Source organism: Tetrao urogallus (genome assembly GCF_951394365.1).
Source record: "Tetrao urogallus genome assembly, chromosome: 28".
NCBI classification, from domain to species: Eukaryota; Metazoa; Chordata; class Aves; order Galliformes; family Phasianidae; genus Tetrao; species Tetrao urogallus.
Genome location: NC_136841.1, coordinates 648,098 through 669,531, shown reverse-complemented (window position 1 = coordinate 669,531; position 21,434 = coordinate 648,098). Strand labels below are relative to the sequence as shown.

Genomic DNA, 21,434 nt, shown 5'->3' with positions numbered 1-21,434 from the left:
ACTGCTCCCCCACCAACACCAACCACAGTTTGATCTGCTCCTCAGCCAGAGCCATTGGTTCAGACCTGGGGCTGAGCCTGGGGGAAGCCACTTCCCATCCTCCTCATCACTGCAGCTGCAGCGATGGCGACAATGCCTGCTCAAAGCAGGGACTCAGAGCAGTTCCAGGCACCCAGAACAGTGTCCTCAGGGGACCCTCAGTGTCCTCACTGTCCGTCCACACTGCCACCAGTACAGAGTCTATGTTTAGGGGAAACTGAAGTCACTGTGCACACCCAGGCTGTGCCTGCAGGATTCCAAGCACTGCACAACAACTGCCCTGCTGGGCTTGGGGCTTTCTCCCAGGTGAAGCCTTCTCTTGAGCAGGATCAACTGTGAGGTTGTGGCTTTCCAGCAGAGGGGAGTGCAGCCTCAGGAATGGCCATACCTCTGCCAATATCCACGCAGTCAGGCAGGAGAAAACAGGTCATTTGGGGGGAGGATTTCGCAGGTGATATACCACATCACAGGAACCAGATCCCAGAGCCATCCTCATGCTCCCACTTCAGCCCATAGCACAAGGGCAAATCAGGTCAGCGATGAGAGGCACCGCATGCAGCAAAACGGTCCCAGAAAACCCTGCATGAGGTGCTGAAGGGTTTAATCACTGCCAGCCTCACTGAGTCGCAGACCTGATTTCCACACGTGGCTGCAGTGAAGGCTCCATTAGCGCTTACTGAGTGCAGGCGTGCTGATGGGGACAGGTCCTGATCTGTGCCTCCTGTGGCCACTCAGGTCAGCTCCAAGGAGGCAAAACCTCATCTGAAAACCAAAAAGGAGCACAGCTCTGCATCTCTAATTAACAACAACAAAATTGTATCTGCGGGTAACGATTTGAACTCCTGGCCTCTGTGGGGAGGAAGCACACACAAGCACAGGCCCAAATATATAGAAGATATTTTGCTCCTTAAAAAGAAGCTGGGACACTGTCAAAATACAACAGGCTGCTGCATACGCACCCAGCAAAATAGGCCACGGCTCGACATAAAGTGCTGCCTGAGGCCACGCACGGAAGGGAAGCGGTGTTTCATTATTTATCACTATCAGGAACAGAGATCCACCTCCACACACAGCTCCCTCCCGGGGCCAGGCCTCAGTAACACCATTCGGCACTTTGCAGCACGGCCCAACTCGACCTCATCACCCCACGGCAGAGACCTGCGGGGGTCCCCAGCGCCCCCCACACCTCCCCCTCCCCCAGCACACGGCCTCCTCGGAATTCCCTCTCCTCGTTAGCCCCAGCTTCGACCCGCAGCAGCCCTCCTGCCCCGTCACCCCCCCCAGGCCCGGGCCCGGGCCTCGGGACTGTCACCATACCCCGCCCTCCCCCCCCCCGGCCTGTCGCCGGGCGCGCACTGATGACGCACAAAGCGCGCGCCGCCACTGAGCCTCGCTTTCGCTCTCTCGAGGCGATGCCCGCTAAGTCTCGCGGGATTTCCGACACTATAAATAGCCCCACGGCGAGGGGCTGCGTTCAGTGCCCGCCCCGTTGAGGGCGGGGGAGGAGGGTTGGGCTCTGTTGTGTGCGAGGCGCCCCTGCGGAGGGCTGAGGCCCGCATGGATCGGGCCTGGTGGCACAGTGTCATCTGTCACCCTTTCACTGCTGTCCCCTGCTTTGCCACCTGAAGGGTCCCCCTCACTGAGGAGCCCTTGTGCACATCGCTGTCCCCCTTATCTCTCCCCCTGTGGTGCCAGCCCGGATCTGCAGACCTTGGGCTTATTTCAGAGGGCGCTGGTGGTGCTGTTTCTGTTTTAAACGTACAAAAAAAAAACCAAACCAAAACAAAACAAAAAAACCAAAACAAAACAGAAAAACCTTATTTTGGCTCAAGGCAGCTGTGCTCAGCCCGGCTGCTGTGTGGAGGCGTCCCCAGCCCTCCTGTCAGTGCTCTCCAACAACCTGCTGATTTATTAGGAGCGAAATCAGATTAGATTTTATCACCGGGTTGGGTGGCAAAGGGCAGGAAGATTAAATTCCAGGATGACAGTGGAGAGGGCAGGGGTGGAAAGTCCATCTCTACGCTCCTACAGCATGCTATCCTTGGGCTCTGGGACGCAAATGATGATTTTCTTGTGAGATCTTCACTTTTTTGCCCCACTGTGGTTTTCAGGGCAGCTGGGAGTGTGATTCAAGCCCCGATGAGGGCTGTGGGGCTGCTGCTCTGCCAGGAACCCGTATTTGGAGAACTGCAGTTCCTAAGGCTGCCCCTAACTGCTGCCAGCCCACATCCTGGTCCTTCATGTCCCCAGGGCATGGGACAGGGGACTGGGACAACCCCTGGGCATTGCTGGGTTGCAGTGAGCAGAACTGAGGTCAGTTTCTCCCCACCCCGTTGTGTTTCCCCAAAACGCGGGTGTTCCCTCTTTGCAGTGCAGCAGGAATGAAGGCAAAGTGAAACATCGCCCTCCCCTGCTCCTCATGAGGCTGAGCTGCGCTGTGGCCGCGGGGAGGAAGAGAGAGGAGAGGGATTTCTGTGGAGCTGAGGAGGTGGTGAGCTCGCTCCATCCCGGGGAATAAATGAGAATCCATCTCAGCATAAATGAGCTGCACTGCGAGGAGGGAGGGCTGCGTCCTGGGGAAACGCGGCTGCCTCCTTAGCGAGGTGGAAGCACCCCCAGGGCCTGAATTTTGGAGCCAATCTCATCTCCAGGTGTGAATTCACATCTCTGGGTGATGGCCAGGGGAAAGCTGCCCACGCTGCGCTCCTCATCACAGCCTTTGAGTTAAAGGGGTTATGGACAGCGAAGAAACTTAATGCCTCCCCCTCCCTTCTTCTCCATCTCTCGGTGCATCCATCCCAAGCTTCCATCCATCCACCAACCGCACTCTCCACGCTCCAGCAAAAGCCATTAAGAATGACAAAGCACCTTTTTGTTTTAAAGATGGGTCCCGGGAGCAGCAGGCAAATTGCCTGGTTCATGCATAATAAACCAGGCGTGGAAACACACAAAGTAATAGGCTACATTTGTAGGGAAACAAAATCATTAAGCGAGAGCCTGTTTGCAGGCTTGTCTGCGGGAAATAAAACACAGTGAGGATGGGTGTGGAGGGGCTGCCAGCGTGCCCAGCCCCACTTGGCACCAGCTCCTGCCAAAAGCTTTGGCAAAAAATGGGTCAGCACCAGCACACCCCATCCCTGTGTCCTCCTGGTCCCCACCAACACCCACGTCCCCATCAGCAGAGCCCCCAGCACCACCCTGAGCTGCTCCTGCAGAACAAAGGCAAACTGCTGCCCCGTTGTTTCTTTTTTTTTTTTTTTTTTTTTTTTTAACATTTATATTTATATATATATAAAAAAATTAAATATATATAATATATCGTGTTTAAGACTAAAAATATAGTACATAATATTTAAAAAAAAGGAAAATGGAAAATAAAAAAATGGCGGGTTTGGGGGGCAGGGTAGGGGTCACAGATACGTGTCTCTGGGGGAGGGGGGGGGGGGGAGTCTACAACAGCCTGTGCTGGAAGGGAACCTGCTTGCCCCCACGCTCCGGCCGCTGCTGCCTGTCCCAGGGCTCCCTTTGGGCCGGGGGGGGGGGGGGGGGTCCTGTTCCCACTCCCCCACCCTGGGGAGTGTTTAAAGCTTCAGCTTGGCTTCGGGGTGGGATGCTGCCGGGGTGCTATTGCTATAGTGGGGTGCAGCATTTGGGGCGACAGCCGGGGTTACATCAGGCACCATTGCGAGAAATGGCACGTGGTCCAGCCGGGGTGGGGGCTCAGGCTGGGTTGAGCTCAGCACCGTCCTGACAGTACCTTTGGGGTCATGGTTAAACCCAGTGGGGACAGGAGGGGTAAGGGACCCCCAGCCGTGCCCCTTCCCAAACCGTCCTGCGGCCATATCGTACCTGCGTGCCACGGGGCAGCGAGGAGGAGAAGGAGAAGGAGGAGGAGGAGGAGGAGGAGATGGAAGTTCTGCAGGACAGGGGCCACCGAGCTCGCCCCCTCCCTTTGCCAGAGCCAGGCAGGTGGTGAGGGAGCTTCGTACCTAATCGCAAGGGTTCACAGGGATGCACCCCCATCCCAGCACTGTGCCTCCACACTCATATTGTAACCACCGCACTCATCTGCAGCCTCAATCCTTGCTCTGAGCAGAATCGAGGTCCCCGCTGATCCCAGTGCCCATCTGGGGACCAAAAACCCCTCTCCAGGGGCAAGCCCAGCCCTGCTCTCCAATACACCTGTATATACATTCACAGAGGGCTCCCGTCCCATGGCTGTGGCTGTGCGTATGGGGGCTCCGCTGAGCTTGCTGTACCGGGATGGACGGACAGATGGACGGAAGGGAGCCAACCCTGAGCGTGGGGTGTCCCCAGAGTCAAGGCACAGGGAATGGCAACAGGCTGGGATGGGGCGTTTTAGGGAGAAAACAGAAGCCAGGCACAGCACCTCTGTGTGCATACAGATGCATATGCACACAGAGCATCTCCCATGTGCCATACGACGGGCGGTGCTGGTGGGGCCATGCCCCCATTTGGAGGGCTCCAGGGCCCCCCCAGCTGAGGCAGGGAGGAGTCTGGGGGGTCCAGCAGAGGAGGACACCCCAGACTCCTTTGGGAAGGTACCGCAAAGACGACCAATATCCCAGTGGGGAGTGGAAGCTCGAAGAGAAGGGACCCAGCACAAGCAGGAGTGGAGCGAGGGGGTCATGATGTGCCCCTGAATATCAGGGGACGGTCACCAAGACCCCATCACCCACCACCCTCCGCCCACCCTAAACGTGTGTCTGCATCCGCTGCTGGAAGCGCTGCCCGTAGTCCGAGTGCTGGGAGGTGTAGGAGAAGCGGGTGGCACTGGCATATTTGCCCATGGGGTCGTAGGCATCGTAGGGTGCCCTCTCCAGGCTGGTGGGCTGCCCGTAGCCCAGCCGGTACCCCCCATAGCCACCGCCGGCTGGGAAGGCAGCGTGCCCCCCGTAGTTCTCATAGGAGAGCTGGCTGGCTGTTTCACCACCTGCTGTGCCCGGAGGGGCCCCGGTGCTCGCTGCTGCCTCTGCGCTGTACTCAGATGCAGGACCACGGCTGTAGGTGTTGAGCTGTGCGTAGCCACTGGAATGGGACAGGCGTGAGGGCGGGCGTGCGTCGTAACGGGCCGGTCCTGGAGCACGGTAATCAGCATAGAGCACAGTGCGGGAGGCCGGGCGGTCCTCATGGGCACGGACGTTGTAGTAGCCATTGGTTGGGTCCTGTGGGGAAGGGAGGGGGGGTGATGTGCACAGCTGGGCTGGGAAGGGTGAGGAGCTGGGCCCTGCCCTCCTCCGAGCATCCTGCACACAGCCAGCACAAGACAGAGCTTTCCTCTTCCCCATCCCATCCATGTTTCCATCCGGTTCCCTGTCTTGTCCCCATCCCCAAGACGTCTCTGTCCTTGCCCACAGCTCTATCTCATGCCATACCCATCCCATCCCCATCCCATCCCACCCTATCCTCATCCCACCCCATTCCAGCTCCATCCCTCGCTCCCACACCCAGGCCCAGACCTTCAGCTCGTACTCCTCGCGGGTGTCGATGGTGTCACAGCGCAGGTCCTGCTTCAAGTCCACGTCATCCTTGAACGACTGCAGGAGAAACAGAGAGAGACGGGCTGTTTCCTTCCCAGTGCCACCAGCTGTGCTCCCAGCACGACGACCCTGGGGTGAGCCATCCCTTACCGAGTAGATGGCCTTCATGACACGGGTGGCAGTGGAGACGCTGGCTGTATCCTCCTCTCTGTCAGCATGCAATGTCAGCGGTTCCCTGTTCACCGTCTCCACCTTGATGTCCAGCTTGCGCAGGGTGACATCCTTCCGACCTAGGGACAGCAGTGGTCTCAGCACCGACAACATCTCTGCCCCCATCTGCAGCCCCATCCACATCTGCAACCCGCCAACCCCACTCACTTCCTTTCCGACGCCGGTAGAGGAAGCAGGCGAGTGCCACGAGGAAGCTGATGACGAGGATGCTGGCCCCAATGGTGGCCCCGGCGATGATGCCCACAGGCAGGACCTCTGCAGGGGATGAGGAGATGGGTGGTTAGCTGGGGCACAGGGGACGGGAGGTGGGCGCTGGCGATGGTGCGGGGACCTTTCTCCTCCAGCTGGATGATGGCGGTGCCTGGCCCGAAGCTGTTCCAGGCGGTGCAGTTGTAATGGGTCTGGAAGTCGGCCTCCATCACATTGTTGATGGTGAGGGTGGACAGCACCCCGCTGCCCATCGTGGTCCTCTCCACCGTGTAGCGCTCCAGCGTCCCTGCCTCCAAAATGTTCTCCTTCCAAGCCCAGGCCTGGCAGGGGAGGCTGCCATCAGTGCCACCCCAGGGGATGTCCCCCATGCCCCGTGTGCCCCCAGGGCGCCACTCACGATGCGGTCTGGGGGTGGCGTGCTGCCAATGAAGCACTCCACTTTGCCACGGTCTCCGCGTGCCGCGTACTGCACCACCTCACTGGAGATGATGGGGGGCCCTGTGGGAGGCACAAGGGGGGTCTTGCTGAGACCCAGAGGCACCGAGAAGACACTGGGTGGCACAAGGCTCTGTGCTGCCTGCTCACCATTGACATAGAGAGTGACCTCACGCTCGCCCACGCCGATGCGGGGCACGATGGCTTTGCAGATGTACTGCCCTGCATCCGCCTGCGTCACTGACTTCAGGTACAGCTGGTTGCTGTTGCTCAGCACCTGGGTGGGAACATGTGGGGGTCACAGGGGCCAGAAGGGGGCATGGCCCCTCTTTGAGCCCCCCCTGGCTCGGCCCTACCATGTTGGACTCCTTCTTGGTCCAGGTGAGGGTCAGCGGGGGGTTGCCGGACCACATGCAGGTCAGCGTCACATCGGAGCCGATATCGGTGACGGTGGGTTTGGGGGCCACCATGATGCGAGGGGCGACTGGGGAGAGACAGAGGGTGAGGGGAGGGTGGGCGACATCCAGGGGGGTCAGAGGGGGGCTGCTTCACTCACAGTGCACGTCCACCAGCGTGCTGACGTTGGTGCTGCCGATGTCGTTGTGCACCTCGCAGGAGACGGGCTCGGTGAAGAAGGTGTAGTCCACCTGCGTGTCGTACCTGTTCTCCTTGGCATCCTCAATGATCACCCCCCCCTTGGCCCACCTGAGAGGGGGCAGAATGTGGTCAGAAGCCTCCAACCTCACCTGGAGGTCGGGGTGAGCCCCTGCAGGTTTGCCCTCACCTGTAGCCTTTGATCTCAGGGTTGGCGGTGGCCATGCAGGTGAACACAACCCGCTCGCCCTCCTGCACCGTCTGCGGCTGGATGGACAGGGTGACAGTCGGGGGATCTGCAGGAAGGTGGGCGCAGCCACTGTGAGAGCTGAAGAGGGCTCAGCATGGCAGAGGGAAGGAGCAAGGGGAGAATCCCCCAGCCCAACACTGCATGGCACAGTGGGAAGGGAGAGCCCCAAAACTGCCATGTAGACAGCAACCCTGCCCAGACAGGCGTCCAGCATCCCTGTCTGATGTGTGTACCCATCATCCATGCTACATCTGGGTGTCCAGCATCCCTTCTAGATGCAGTCATTCAGCATCCCCGATTTATGTAGGCACCCAGCATCCCCAAGTCATAACTGGATACCCATTATCTCCCATACATTTGGGTACCCAGCCCTATATAGATGTCAGCACCCTGCATCCCCAGCACACTGGCTCGGCTGGGCAGTACCTTCCCGCAGCCTCCACTGGAGGTCGTTGTTCACCATGCAGTGCCTGCCCAGCCCCGCCTGCAGCGCGGTGAGCATCCCCACCACGGGGCTGGGGTCCCCATGATACCCCACAACAGCTCTTAGCTCTGCCCCAGTGCCACCCGCGTAACCACCCGGCCTCATCCCCTCCGTGCCCGCGGCAGACTCACGATGCACGTTGAGCTTGACAAAGGTTTCCTTCCCAGCAGGGATGGCATCGTTGGTGCTGCGGCAGGAGAAGACGCGTCCGATGTCCAGGTCGGTGGGGTTGATGGCCAGCAGGCTGGTGGTCGTCTCCCTCTTGCCATCAGCCAGCACCTCCTGTCAGTGACAAGGGGACAGTCCCAATCAGCTCCAGCTCCATGTGGGCATGCAGTGGGGCCGAGGGGCTGGCAGTACCGTGGTGGTGACGGCTCCGTCCTGCTGCAGCCCATCGCGGTACCAGATGATGGTGGCAGCGGGTTTGGCGCTGCGTGCCCGGCACGTCAGGTTGTAGGGGGTCCCTGCACGCAGCAGAATCTCGGGGGCTCCGTCGATGGTGGGGTCCTCGGGGGGGACTGCAGAAGGGACAGGGGATGAGATGCAGGCAGGGACATCGGAGACCTTCCCATGGGGTGGGGATTGGAAACCCTTCTTTCTTAGGGTTGGCTCCTGGGGAAAAGCGAGGGTGCCAAAAAGGGAACTGGGGAGCTTGGGGGGAGTGGGTTTGTACCGTGCTTGCAGTGATGGATGCACTTGAAAGGGCCTGACTGTTTGCAAACAACCATGGGGAGCTGGCTGCAATGATGCAAATAGGAACTGGGTGTCTGGTGGAGCTGTATGGCTATAGGATGGGCAGCAATGGGAGGAGTAGCAGCTGTGGTGATGGGGGCCCCCAGCTAAGACCCCATACCTGGGCCCCCCTATCTGTGTACCCCCACCTGGAACCCTCCAGCTCTTCCCCATCTTGTCCTCAGTCTTGGGGAGGGGATGCAGGGGAACCCCCTGAGCTCAGGAGGGGTGAAGGTGGGCACCTTTTGTGCCAGGGGGTCCCTGCATGGGGGCTGTGGGATGGGCAGAGTGCGCTGCTCAGTAGCCCAGCCACATCTCCTGCTTGCTTGCCTTTTATCACCCTCCTTTCTAACGGGAATTTCAATGCCAGGGGAAGAAAGAGAAAAAAATAAAATAAAATAAGAAAAGCAAGAAATCCACCCCAAAACCCCATTCATGCAACATTTCCGCTGCGGCTCCGGCATCTTATCTTCTCCTTTTTTTTTTTTTCTTTTTTTTTTTTTTTAACAAGATACAAAAGTCAGGGAAATCAAAGTTACTGCACTCGTAGGTCCCGTAACTCAGCCACGGCGTGAATATAGATTAAGGCATTAAAGATAATGGCAGAGCCAGGCTGTGGGAGGGAGAAGAGGGAGCAGCACGGCGGCGGCGGTGGCAGCAGCATTCCCGCTCCTGCCTGGGGGTTTCGGGGGGGGGTAGGGGGGGTGGAAGGACCCAGGGGATCAGGGAGGGTTGGGGGATTTGCTTCTTACTGAGCACGGTGAGTTTGGCCCGGCGTGAGCGCAGCGCAGCCTCGGTTGCCTGGCATTCATAGACGGCGTCGTCGGAGAGCTCAGCGTCGCTGATCTCCAGGTTGTACTGTCCTGAATCGGCCGTGCCCACGATGCGGTAACGTGGCCAGGCTGTGGGGACAGCAGGGTTGGCACCGAGGGGACAGAGATCCCTTGCTGCAGGGTGCTGTGTCCTCCGTGCCCTGCTTTCAACCCAAACTCCCCAGGGCTGGGGCTCGATCGGTGCCACGTGGGGCATGGGCAGGCAGTGTGGGTCCAGCTTGTGTGGCATATCCAGGGCATGAGGGGTCCTCAGTGTGCAGGGACCCCACTGCTTGCAGGATGCTGACCCCCATCTGTGCAAAATTCCAATGCAATCAGAACCCCAGGATCAGCAGGACCCCAATATATTAAGGACCCCAGTATATTCAGGACCCCCAGCCACACAGGGATCCTGGGGCACGGAGGATTGAGGATCTGCAGAATCTGCAGGCACCTTCCTCTTTCCAGGATCTGCAGGATCCCCAGTGCCAAGAGGATCTTTGTGCAGTGCCATCCCCAGACCCAGCCTCTCCCCACTTACCTTTGAGGCCCTGCCCCATGCCCAATGCCAGCCCATCCTTGGTCCATTGCACGATCCCAGAGTAGTTGAGCACCACGCAGGACAGCACAATCCTCTGCCCGGCCACCACAGTCTGGTCCTCGGGCTCTTCCACAAACCGTGTCTGTGCCGCTGGGGACAGAGAATGGGGATTGGGGACAACCTGGGGATGTGCCACACGCTGCCAAGTGCTCCGTCGTGATGGTGGCATTGGTGTCCCCAGAGCTGTCCTCAGCCCCTGTCCCTGTGGTGTATTGGCCATCACGTGGCCATCGACCGGGGTATGTGTGTGTGTGTGTGTTGCACTGTGTCACATGCGTGTGGCTCTGTGTCACAGCTGTGTCACACAGCAGTGGCTGTGTGTCACACGTGTGCAGGGGGTTGGCTTGGGGACCAGGAAATCTCATTCTCTGCTTTGCTCAGTGGGACAAGGGACATCTCGCCCCCCCAGGGTGGCAGGGGAGCACCTCTCCCCCACGCTCGCCTTTTCCCTCCTAAGCCTCCTGCTAAAATATTCAAATGATTTCCGCTGTGGAGTGGGAGAGGGGGAGGCAGAAATCCCTTCTGGGGATGAGCGAGCAGCAGATAACGGAGCTGCTAAGTCCCTGGCCCTGCCTCTGTCTGCACAGCCCCATCAGACCCGGCACGGCACAGCATGGAATGACATAACACGGCACAGCACAGCATCCCCGAAACCCCAGGATGAGGCACCCCAAAGCTTCCAGGATGTGCTACCCCAGCACCAGGGAAAGGGGTACCCCAGTCATGGAAAAGGGACTTGGAGACCCTCGGATGTCCCTGCTTGGTGCCCACCCCCACCCCGTGACAGCGTTTTTGGAGAGGAGCAGGAGCAGGGACAGGAGGCAGGAGGGAGATAAAGGGAAGGAGAATGGGAAAGGCGAGGGGGGAGGGCTGAAGCTGGGGGGGATGAGAAGCAGAGCGGAGATCAAAGAGGAAGGTGCCTGGAGAGGTGGGCGCGGGGGAGGATGAGAGGTGGGGGAAGGAGGGAGCAGCGCGGGGTGGGGGTGGGGGGCACAGGCAGACAGACAGGCAGCAGAGACGCATCGGCTTGGGCACCACGGGGTGACAGGGAAGGACAGCACCGCCACCCTGCCCCCCGTCCCCATCCCCACGGCTGTTTAGTCTGCAGCGGGGCGATGCGGGGGGGTGGGGCGGGGGGGAGGCTCAGCCCCATCCCTCGGTGCGGATCCTTGACCCCGCGATAACGTAGCAGCCCCCATATTCTCACCGAGCACCGGACACAGCCCGCAGGGCACCGGGCAGGCACCCTGCCCTGCCCACCCGTGGGTGCCCGACACGCGTGGGCTCTGCAGGGACCGGGGTACCCAACCACACGCCCGGCTCTGTCTGCCTCTATTTATCAAATGAAGGTCTGATTAAGCCCTGGGGCTGGTGCTCCAATCTCCCTCTCTCTCCTCTCGCTATTAAACTCAGGGTTCAAAGAAAAGCTTTTTATTCGCGCTGACAGCTTTCAGATGGAGCTAAATCTCTCCGCGCTAGAGGTTTTTTTTTTTATTATTTTTTTTTTTTATTATTATTTTATCTCTCTCCCTCCTCCCCTTCCTCTTCTCACCGCTTTTAAATTTAAGCCTTTCCCCCTTCCTCTTCCCAAGTTGTTCGCTTCTATTTATATTGGGGTGTGTGTGGGGGGGGAAATACACCAAAAAAAAAAGGAAGAAAAAAAAAAAGAAACCCTCTGCGGGTTTTATTCTGCGGGAGAGAAAAGAGGATTTGGTGCCTTGTGGCCCTGGAACCAAGTGCAAAGGGAGAGGCACAAGGGGGCCATCGCCCTGTCCCCATCCGTGTCCCCATCCCCATTCATGTCCCCATCCCTGTCTCCGTCCCCATCCCTATCCCCATCCCCATCCATGTCCCCATCCCTATTCCTGACCCCATCCCCATCCCCGTCTCTGACCCCATCCCCATTTCCTGACCCCATCCCCATCCCTGTCTCCTCTCCCCCATGCTGTCACTGCGCTGTCACCGCCCGCAGCCACTTGTCACCCAGCACGAGGCAATGGGATGGAAAAAAGCGCAAGCGCTGCAGCCGGCCCCAAAATGCCCCACACGGAGCTGAGGCCACACTGCGAGGAAACCCAGGCTGAGGCTGAGCTCAGCCCCGAGCGATGTCACTGCGTCCCCAAGACCGGGGATGTGACCATGGCCTGCGGCTGCCATCCTGCCCAGGCGGGTGCTGTGCCTGGCGGGGACGCGGCGGCGGAGACGTGATCGAGGCTGGCACTTCCCCGTCCTCCCGCCCCATCTGCTGAGCGGGAGCTATTTTCAGCTCTGGCAATTTGGGGCTTTTTTGCTAAAGCTGGGCAGGGACGTGGGCTGGTAGCGGTGGCCTCAAGGACACAACCCCCAATGTGTCCCAGCAGAGAGAGGCACCCGGAGCCCCAAACCCAAGAAGGGAGCGGGGATAGGATGGGGGCTCTCTGTGTTTTGGGGATGCCTTCAGGCAGCTCACGCTGTGTCCCCACGTCGCACAGCAGCAGTGGGATGGGGATACGGGCACGATCCCAGCCCGGCAGAGCGCTCGCCTGCAGCTCACAGCCAGCAGAGTGGTATTTGCTAGAGAGGGTCCCCGTTGCCATCCACAATTTATGAAGCTGCTCCGCCACGATTACCGCAGCACGACAGCGCTGCCCGGCACGGCACGAGCTGCGCTCTCTGAAAGCATCTTGGCAGGAGGAGCCGCTTCCGCTCTGTGTTTGAAGTCACTCAATGCCCTCTTCTATTTTCCTCTCCTTCTTCCCCTTCGCTTAACGCTAAAGCGGCCAGAGGCGGGCGGAGGGGATGGGGACTCTGAGATGTGGCACGAAGATGTGGGGGACACGGCGTGGGGTGTGGGGATCTCAGTGCCAGATGTACCATGTCGGGTCAAAGCCCCAGTGCGTCCCCTAGCTAGCTCCTTTATCAGCCCCGTGTCCAACCCCACCAAAACCCATCCAACCCCTTGGACAAACATCTCCTCTCTCTAATCCGTCTCTGATTGACATTAATTGAATATTACTACCTTTTAATTCCTCTGTAATTGAATCTCGCAGCGGCTACAACGCAACCCCCTGTGCCAGCATCCCTGCCCCCATCTCCATTCCCGATCCCATCCCCATCCTCAATCCCTCTCCCTGTCTCCACCCCCGTCCCCCTCACAGCTCCCTCCGCTCCCGTCCCGCAGCATCGGAAACTATTTCTCTGCCACCCGATGACGGCAGCACAGCTCTGGCATTCGCCCAGCGCCGGGCTGGGAGGCACCAGGGCGATGGCAGGGATGAGGCTGCATCCTCCCGGCCGCCCACTGCCATCCCCAGGGGGGGAAGGGGTGGCCCTGGGGTGTCCCCTGGCACAGGGTGGTGGGGGCCGCTCTGTGCCTCTCCCCCCTTCCCTCTGCTGGTGGTGGCACAGCTCTCCAGGGAAGGGATGCTCCAGTTATTTTCATTTTTTAAAAGGCGAAATTATAAAAACAAATGAGGAGGAGATGGGTTCCCCTCCTCCCCATCACCTTTGGGCATGTTGGGTCCCGGTTGTCCTCCCCATGCCCTGACTACTGTAACCTTGGTTGTGCCACCCCATGGGGCACACAGTGGGGACATCGCTGCAGTGGGGACATCGCCGCCTCGGGGACATCACAGCAGCTGGGGATATCAGCGCACTGGGGACATAGAATCACCTCCGTATCAGGGACATCAGTGTGTTGGAGACATCTCCACATTGCTGATACATCCAGCGGGGGACATCACTGAACTGAGAATATCTCCAGGATGGGGACACCTCTTCAAGGGGGACACCTCTGCTCCGGACTGGTTCTGTGCTCCTCTATGCAGAGGAGTGCCACCAGCTGTGCCAACACGCTGTATCCCCTCGCTGCTGCCCCCCGCCGCGTTCCCCGCTGGCCGCCAAACGCCGCCGCGATTGCTTGTGACACCAATCTCACAACAAATTTAGCAGCTCATTTCCCGGCCGATCAAATATTCCACCTCGATTACCTTGCGGGCAGGAGACGGGCGGCACGCCGCCGCGCGGGCAGCCAGCACCTCCCGCCGTGTCACAGCCCATCAGTGTCACCAGTGCGGGGACGCCTGCGCCACCGGGGACAATGGGAGGAGGGCTGGGGGGGTGGACGTGGCCCCATAACCCTGCTGGCACCGTGATGGGGAAACTGAGGCACGGGGAAAGTGCACAGAGAGTGGGGGTCTCCAGTGTAGAAACTGAGGCATAGGAACAGTGTGCAGAGAGGGGGTGTCCCATGGGGAAACTGAGGCACAGGGCCGGTGCTTGGAGAAGGGGTCCCCAATAAGGAAACAGAGGCATAGGGACAAAGCATGGAGGGGGGGTCCCCAGTGGGGAAACTGAGGCACATGAAGAGTGTGCAGACAGGGGGTCCTGAATGGGGAAACTGAGGCACAGGGGCAGTGCATGGAGAGGAGGTCCTCAATGGGGAAACTGAGGCATAGGAACAGTGTGCAGAGAGGGGATCCTGAATGGGGAAACTGAGGCACAGGGGCAGTGCATGGAGAGGGGGCCCTCAATGGAAAGGGGGTCCTGAATGGGGAAACTGAGGCATAGGAAGAGTGTGCAGAGAGGGGGTCCTGAATGGGGAAACTGAGGCACAGGGGCAGTGCATGGAGAGGGGGTCCTCAATGGGGAAACTGAGGCATAGGAACAGTGTGCAGAGAGGGGGCCCTCAATGGAAAGGGGGTCCTCAATGGGGAAACTGAGGCATGGGAACAGTGCATGGAGAAGGGGTCCACCATGGGAAAACTGAAGTATAGAATGCACAGAGAGGGGGCAAAGAATGGAGAAACTGAGCCATATAAACAGTGCATGGAGAGGGGGGTCCTCAGTGGGGAAACTGAGGCACAGAGAGTGCATGGAGAAGGGGTCCCCCATGGAGAAACTGAGGCACAGGGACAACACAAGGAGAAGGGGTGCCCAAGAAGCAGAGCAAAGGAAATAGGTAAGGGCTGGCCCTGACACCCCATAAATGCCATCAGGGATGGGGATGAGGCAATGGCTCATAATCAGACACAGTGCTGGGAACATACGGAGCGATTTTCAATTAAACCCTCGTTGGGAAGAGGCATAAATACCAGGGGAGATGACGCGGTGGAATTGGGTTCTATTTTTCGTTCCCGAGGAGCCTTAAATATTCCCCACCTAATAATAATAATATAAAAAAAAATGAACTCCCGACTTACGAAACAACATATAAATTCCCCTCGTAATTACATTACTTTCAGCGCGGCAAAGATGCCAATAAAATATAAACCAGCGTTGGGCAGGGAGAGGAGAAAATATAGAACCAAATAAATGAATTGCGTTATTGCATTATGGCAAATGAGCCGGGGGGGGGGGGGGGGGGGGGGGGGGAGGGGGGGCTCCACATCCCTGTGGAGCTGCTGCTGTCCTCTCAGCTGCTTCTGTCCAGGGGGTTTTGTGCCCCATAGGAACCTCTCATTTTTTCCCCATTAGAATCCCATTGGTTTCCCCATGGAAACCCCATTGCTATCCCACAGAACCCCATCGCTGCTGCTTGGGAATGCTGCTGCTGTCCCAAGAAAGATCCCATCCCATGGCAGCTCCCACAAAGACCCCACTGGAAGGCCTCTGGAGCCCCACTGCTGCCCCGTGGCATTCAGTGCTGCGCTCAGGGCTGATCCTGGCAGCACCCCAATGAAGGATTCCCATAGGAACCCCCCAGGCACAACACGCGCAGCCACCCCACAGGACCACTGTGTCCCCAAAATCCCTGAGCACACCCCCCCCTCCGTCCCCCTACGTGCCCTGGGGATCTTTATCCGCCCCACATGGAGGAGCCCCAGCACCATTCTTTGCCCTCATCCCCCTGAAAGGGGGCAGCCAGGCAGAAAGACAAAAGGCTGTGGGGCCAGGGGGTGCGGGCTGGGGGCTGCGCGTCAGCAGCACGGTGTGTGAGTGCACTTATCTGCTGGGACTGCACAGAGGTGCACATGTGGGTGTGCACCAGATGTGTGCTTGCACGGGAGCCGTGTATATGCACGCACCACACGTGTGCTTGCACCAGAGTGCACACACGTGTGTGTGTGCACCAGATATTTGCTTGCACGTGAGCGTGCGCACCAATTATAATGATTGCACTGGAGAGTTCGTGCTTGCATGCAGCGGCTGCATGAGCGTGCACAGCAACCGAGTGCTTACACAGGAGCGTGCATGTGTGCACATGCTCCAGCTGTGAGCTTGCACGGAACACCCACGTGCTGCAGGAGCTGAGAGTGCAAAGTATTGGCTGTGTTCACATGCACACGCGTGTGTGCATGTGTGTGCAGCCACGTGCATGCACCCCAAGCCCAGCAGAGCCACGCAGCCTTCGAACCCCAGCCCCCTCCTCTTCCTCCTCCCCCCCCTGCCGCCCTTTGCACTGCCACCAAACAAAGCCCTGCACTGCAGCTGTGCCCCCCAACACAACCCAGGGTCACACCCCCCCCCCCCAGGATCTGGGGTACCCACAGCCCCCCACCCATGGGCACATAAAGCTGGCAGAGCTCTGCCCTCGTTATTTCCTCTTCATTTTTGGGGCTGTCAGAATTATGGAGCAGGGCTGTTTATTGGCTCGAGTTTAATTAATTTGTGTAATATCCCTGTTAGGAACAATGTCTAATTAAGACTTTTGTTTGTGTGTGTGCACGCTGGGGGGAGGGGACTCCTTCTTTGGGAAAGGAGTGGGGAGTGGGGGGGAGGGCAAAAAACATCCCCAATCATTAATGGAGGGGAGAAAATATTGAAATGGGGCTGGCAGCCTTCCACCGAGCTGCTGGTACACGGGCTCGTTACAGATGTCTTAATGAGACATCTCCTAATAATGGGATTATTAGTCGCATTGAATCAGGACGAGCAGCTGTGAGCACCACTCGGTCATGGGGCACAGCAAGAGTGGCCATGGGGGGGGGGGGCACAACCACTGCCTCAGTTTCCCCCCACCGCTGTGGGGTGGATCTGGCAGTGTGCAGCATTCAAACCTGGCGAAAGGGGCACCCGTAAAAGCCCTCATCTGGAAGGAAACGGTGTTGGGAGGGAATTGGTGGGCATGGGGCTGTGCTCTGTGCCCCCACGCCTGAAGCTGCAGGGATGAGGGGACCCCGGTGTGCCCCAGCTGCATGGACCTGTATTCCCGACCCCCCTCTCACTTCCCCCCAAGTCCCCATGGGAAACCATACACAAGGAACCTCAGCCCCTCCTGACAACAACTCTATGAGGATTTGGGGTCCCGGGGGGTGGTGGGGGTCTGCGGGGCACCTACGAGGTGGTGACACCAGGGGGTCCCATGGGCTTTGTGCCCACGGCACGGCAGTGGCTCAAGCCCTGAAGCTGGGGTCCCCATGGAGTTGGGGGAGGTGGGGATGGCACGAGGGGGGGACCCTGCAACCCCCACCACGGCCCCGTGCAGGAGAAGCCGGAGCAGCGCTGGCTGCGCTCCTGCGGTCAGAGCCCAGCAATGATCCCACAAGCCTGGAATTTGAGGAATTTCCTGCCAAGGCTCTCTGGAAGACAGGGAGAGAAAGAAAAGCAGCGCTTAACCCTCGACTCCCTGCGCCCGGCCTCAATCCCACAGCGGTGGGGGATGCCAGCGGGGTGGGGAGCACTCTTAGGAGGGCTCTGTTTTGGGGGTTCACTTCTTGCTGCCCCCTCCCCCCCCTCCTATCTGCTTCAGTCAAGCTGCAGAGCCCTGCGGTTGTCTCTGAGGAAAACAGCTCCGTGCCTCAGTTTCCCCACGGCAGCAAGCACCCCTTGTAGAGGCCATCCCCTCCCCCTTGTCCCCAGCCTGTCCCCATGTCGGTCCATAGGAACACCAGCGCCAGCCCCCTCTTCCCCCCCCACCCTCCCCCCCCCCTCAGCCCCCAACCACGTCCCAGTCCCCTCTCCCTCCCCCCTAAGGGCTTCAAGAGGTTGGGAAATCCCCGCACTACCGAGCCCAGCTCCGATCTGCGGTCCTGCACGCAAAAAGAAGGGGCGTTTGGTGAAGAGGAGGAGGACTGAGCAGCACGGAGCATTGCACGTCCCCGCTCCCCAGCACCACCAGCGGTGCCCTGCCCGTGGTGACACGCTCTGCCACGCTCCCCTTGCACACCCGAGTTGTGCTCCCTTCCACGTCCACACGGGCTCTTGCACACCCGGCTCCCTTGCACACTCGGCCCCGCTCCTTTTCTCCGCCGTTCCTATGGCAACCTCCGCATGGCACACAACCGCTCTCCGATTTGAAATAAAAGTTGTTTTTCCTCCCCTCCTCCTTTACTCCACTCTTTCGCTTTTCCCCCCCTCTCTTATTTTGATTTCCATTTGGATCATAATCCGCCCGTTGCCATGGCAGCGCTGGCAGCCCATTATGTTCCAGCCCTTGCAGAAAAGGCCCCGCTCCCGCTTTCCCTTCCCTTTTCCAAGGGGTTTGAGGAGCGAAACCCTCCTCACAGCAGGGCCAGCCTCTGCCACTGCTGTCCCCAAGCAGCCACAGTGCCCGGCTCTCACGTAGCACCACGACCGCATCCCATCCATCGCTCCCAGCTCTGCATCCCGCACCCGCATCCCCTTAACTCTGCCCATCCCAGCATCCTCCTCCCCTGAACCTCTTTGGTCACCGCTTCGTCCCCAACACCCCAGGCGCAGGGACGCCTCGGAACTCATCACGGTGACATCCGGGTGGGTTTGCCACTTGGCCACCTGTGCCCAGGTGTTGTGTGCAGTGCTGCAGGGTGACACGAGGAGCCACGTGGCCAAAGCAGGACCATCCCCTGCCTCTGGTCCCTGCTTCTCTGTCCCCTGCCCCCTCACCTTGGTCCCCTGCCTGTGGTCCGTGCCCCTCAGTCCTCATCCCTCCCTTGGCCCCCAGTCCCTGCCTGCGCCGTGCCCACCCCTGGCTGGGAGCAGGAGGTTATGAAAATGAGCCGTGTGCCCAGGAGACTGTAATTATCTGGTAAGTGTGAAAGCTGGAGTGATTAATTAAGAGATAATAAAAAGAAAAGGAGGCTAGAGAGGGAATAACGGATGCTTTGATGATAAAACCTGAGGTAAGGCAAGCAATTAGGGGAATCTTTATGGAGAGTTAGCTATAATCCCCCTGCTGCAGCGCGGCGGGGGGCTGAGTGCCCACGGACAGAGCCACGGACAGAGCCAGCAAGACCTCAGGGACACTGCATCTCCACCCAGGAATGGGCACCTGGGACACTGCTGGGACTCCTGGGAGGGTGGCAGCCCCATCTGACCCCACGGGGCGAGGTGGGTGCCAAAAGGATGCCCCTAAGGATGCACTCAGCAGGGGGGGGGTGGGGGTGGGCACCATGGGTGCAGCCCAGGTGGGGTCACGGAGGCAAGAAAGCTGGCTTAGGATTAGATTGATCTCAAATGAAAGGCTGTGGATGTAATTAGTGGTGGGCAGCGGGTGGAGGGGCCAATGACCCCGATCTCACCTCCAAGAGGAGGACGGTTCGGTGCCAGAGGTCACAGCAGTTGGGTAGATGAACGGAGGGACAGACAGACAGACAGACCTGGGGACCCTGCAGGTGTTGCTGGTGGCTGTTGTACCAGGGCTGGCACTGGGGTAGGGATGCTGCCTGCCCATGAAACTCAGCCCCAGGTGGGAGCAGCTGGCTCAGTCCTGGCATGGGTGGCCCGGGCAAGACCTGGCACAGTGCAGTGATGCCACGCAGGATCCATCCCACGGCCTCAAGGCTGCTATGGAGCCCTGTGGGGCCAGGGGAGCACTGGGGGTCATGATATTCTCCCATTATATTCATCCCCTCCCCCTGCATTTAAGCCCCTTAATCCCAGGGTGCCCTGATCCCAATTTGCCCAATGGGTTTCTGAAGGGCACTGCGGGCACGTGGAGGTGATGAGAACAGGGGCTGCCCCCAGGGCCCCCTCACTGTGCTCTGTTAGTGCCTCCCCTAAGATTCTATCTGCTCTCTGGGGTGCTCTGGGGACACGGTCAGGAGGAGACAGTGGGGACAGCCATAGTGACCTGGAGGGGATGCAGGAGACAGCAGACACAGCGCTCTGCGGGTGGGCAAAAGAGCACCACAGAGCCAACATCAGCTCTTTTGCTTTGTGAACATCCAGCACTCCCCAATCCATGGAGGGGACGATGCCACGTGCTGGGGCATCCCCCAGCCTCAGGCCCAGGGCCACCTCCCTTTCCTGCTGCTTTCTCTGGGGCTTTTATTGCCAGCAACACACAGCAGGCACCAGGGTATGGCATCGTGGCTCCAGCAGCATGTGGGGAACCGAGCCTGGATGAAAGATGGAGGGGGAGGGAGGGGGCACATGCAGGCACCCACCACCATCCTCAGCAACCCCCTGAGCCCTCCCAGATGGCCGCATTTGGGGTGCAGCCACCTCACCCCACTCACAGCACGAGGTAGCGGCCCTGTGCTCTGCACCACGCATCCCTCCTGCCCCATACCCTGGAGATATGGGCGCTAATGGAGGAGGTGTGGGGGGGTTCCTCCTTGGTGGTATCACCTTGGGGCACATACAGTGGGACCACAGCCTTCTGCCCACTCTCCCACACAACCACATCATCGCCCCAGACACAGGGGCCCACAGCATCCAGTCCCACTCCTGTCCATGGGGTGGATATACCAGGGTCCCCCATGGCACATGGGAGTCTCAGCCGCTGCCCCCAACCTCAGGTGAGCCCAGGCCTCAGCTGCCACATCTCCACTGTTTCAGTTTCTCAGGAGAGGAGAAGGGAATGGAAGGGAAAAACACTAAAAACCAAAGGAAAAAAAAAAAAACCCAAAAAACAACCACTGAGAGAAAGAGAAGAAGAATCGCCCAGAAAATGAATAAATATTTCAATTTGAGGCGCAATCACAGCGAGTGATTGAAACGGGGGAAGAATAATGGGTTCATTTAGATAAGATACAGAAAATTATTTAGTGAGAAATGAAGAGTGATGAAACCCATTCAACATCTTTGTGAGAGCGAGTGGAACTCCATGAATGGCAGCGACCCCCCGGAACGCACATGCCTGGCACGGGGGGGGGGGGGGGGGCCAGGTTTGCCCCCTCATCTCCCTGCTCTGCTGCGGGACCAGGGTGGGGGGGGAGCGGAATTTAGCAGTGCTGGGAGCACGGTGGGGCTCATAGTGGGACCGGAGAGGTGCGGTTATGTTGATGGGGTGCTGCCACCCCCATCCCCTCGCTGTCTCCCTCGGCACATGGCACAGAGCGGGAGCTCGGGCGCTTTTGTTCCTGGGAGGGCAGCGGAGCCCCGCGGCGCTTCCCCGAGCCCTGCGCTGGAAGTCTGGGATCGACCCCCCCCCCACCCCCCCCGCCCCCAACGGCCCCAGCCCTCTAAGAGGCTTTGCATGCTCCTTTTAACCCCGGTTCGACTCATTTTTGTTCCTGGCATCTTAGCAACGCCGCCCCCTTAATTAAAAATTAGATTGGATTTTGCAGCAGGGAAGGAGCCGGAGGCCGTGCAGGGCTGGCGTGGCGCAGGGCAATGCCCTCACCCTCCCCCCCTCCCCCTTCCTGAAGGGGGGTGCTTTGGCTGAGCCCCCCCCCCCCCAGCTCAGTGCACATGTGGCCAC

At 59.2% G+C, this 21,434-nt stretch overlaps 1 protein-coding gene across 1 annotated transcript in view; it reads right to left on the bottom strand.

The window, feature by feature from the left end:
• Window positions 1-4,754: 4,754 nt before the first annotated feature.
• The window catches only part of KIRREL1 (kirre like nephrin family adhesion molecule 1), a gene marked incomplete at both ends in the record, with an annotated part of 19,893 nt that continues 3,213 nt past the window's right edge, over window positions 4,755-21,434 (bottom strand). The window contains 15 exons of the mRNA XM_079547562.1: window positions 4,755-5,225; window positions 5,520-5,597; window positions 5,691-5,830; window positions 5,919-6,026; window positions 6,103-6,301; window positions 6,379-6,479; window positions 6,567-6,693; window positions 6,773-6,900; window positions 6,973-7,121; window positions 7,201-7,306; window positions 7,876-8,026; window positions 8,105-8,262; window positions 9,229-9,378; window positions 9,830-10,010; window positions 20,301-20,458. Coding sequence (XP_079403688.1) covers window positions 4,755-5,225; window positions 5,520-5,597; window positions 5,691-5,830; window positions 5,919-6,026; window positions 6,103-6,301; window positions 6,379-6,479; window positions 6,567-6,693; window positions 6,773-6,900; window positions 6,973-7,121; window positions 7,201-7,306; window positions 7,876-8,026; window positions 8,105-8,262; window positions 9,229-9,378; window positions 9,830-10,010; window positions 20,301-20,458 — 2,405 coding nt within the window. The remainder of the gene's footprint in view (window positions 5,226-5,519; window positions 5,598-5,690; window positions 5,831-5,918; window positions 6,027-6,102; window positions 6,302-6,378; window positions 6,480-6,566; window positions 6,694-6,772; window positions 6,901-6,972; window positions 7,122-7,200; window positions 7,307-7,875; window positions 8,027-8,104; window positions 8,263-9,228; window positions 9,379-9,829; window positions 10,011-20,300; window positions 20,459-21,434) is intronic.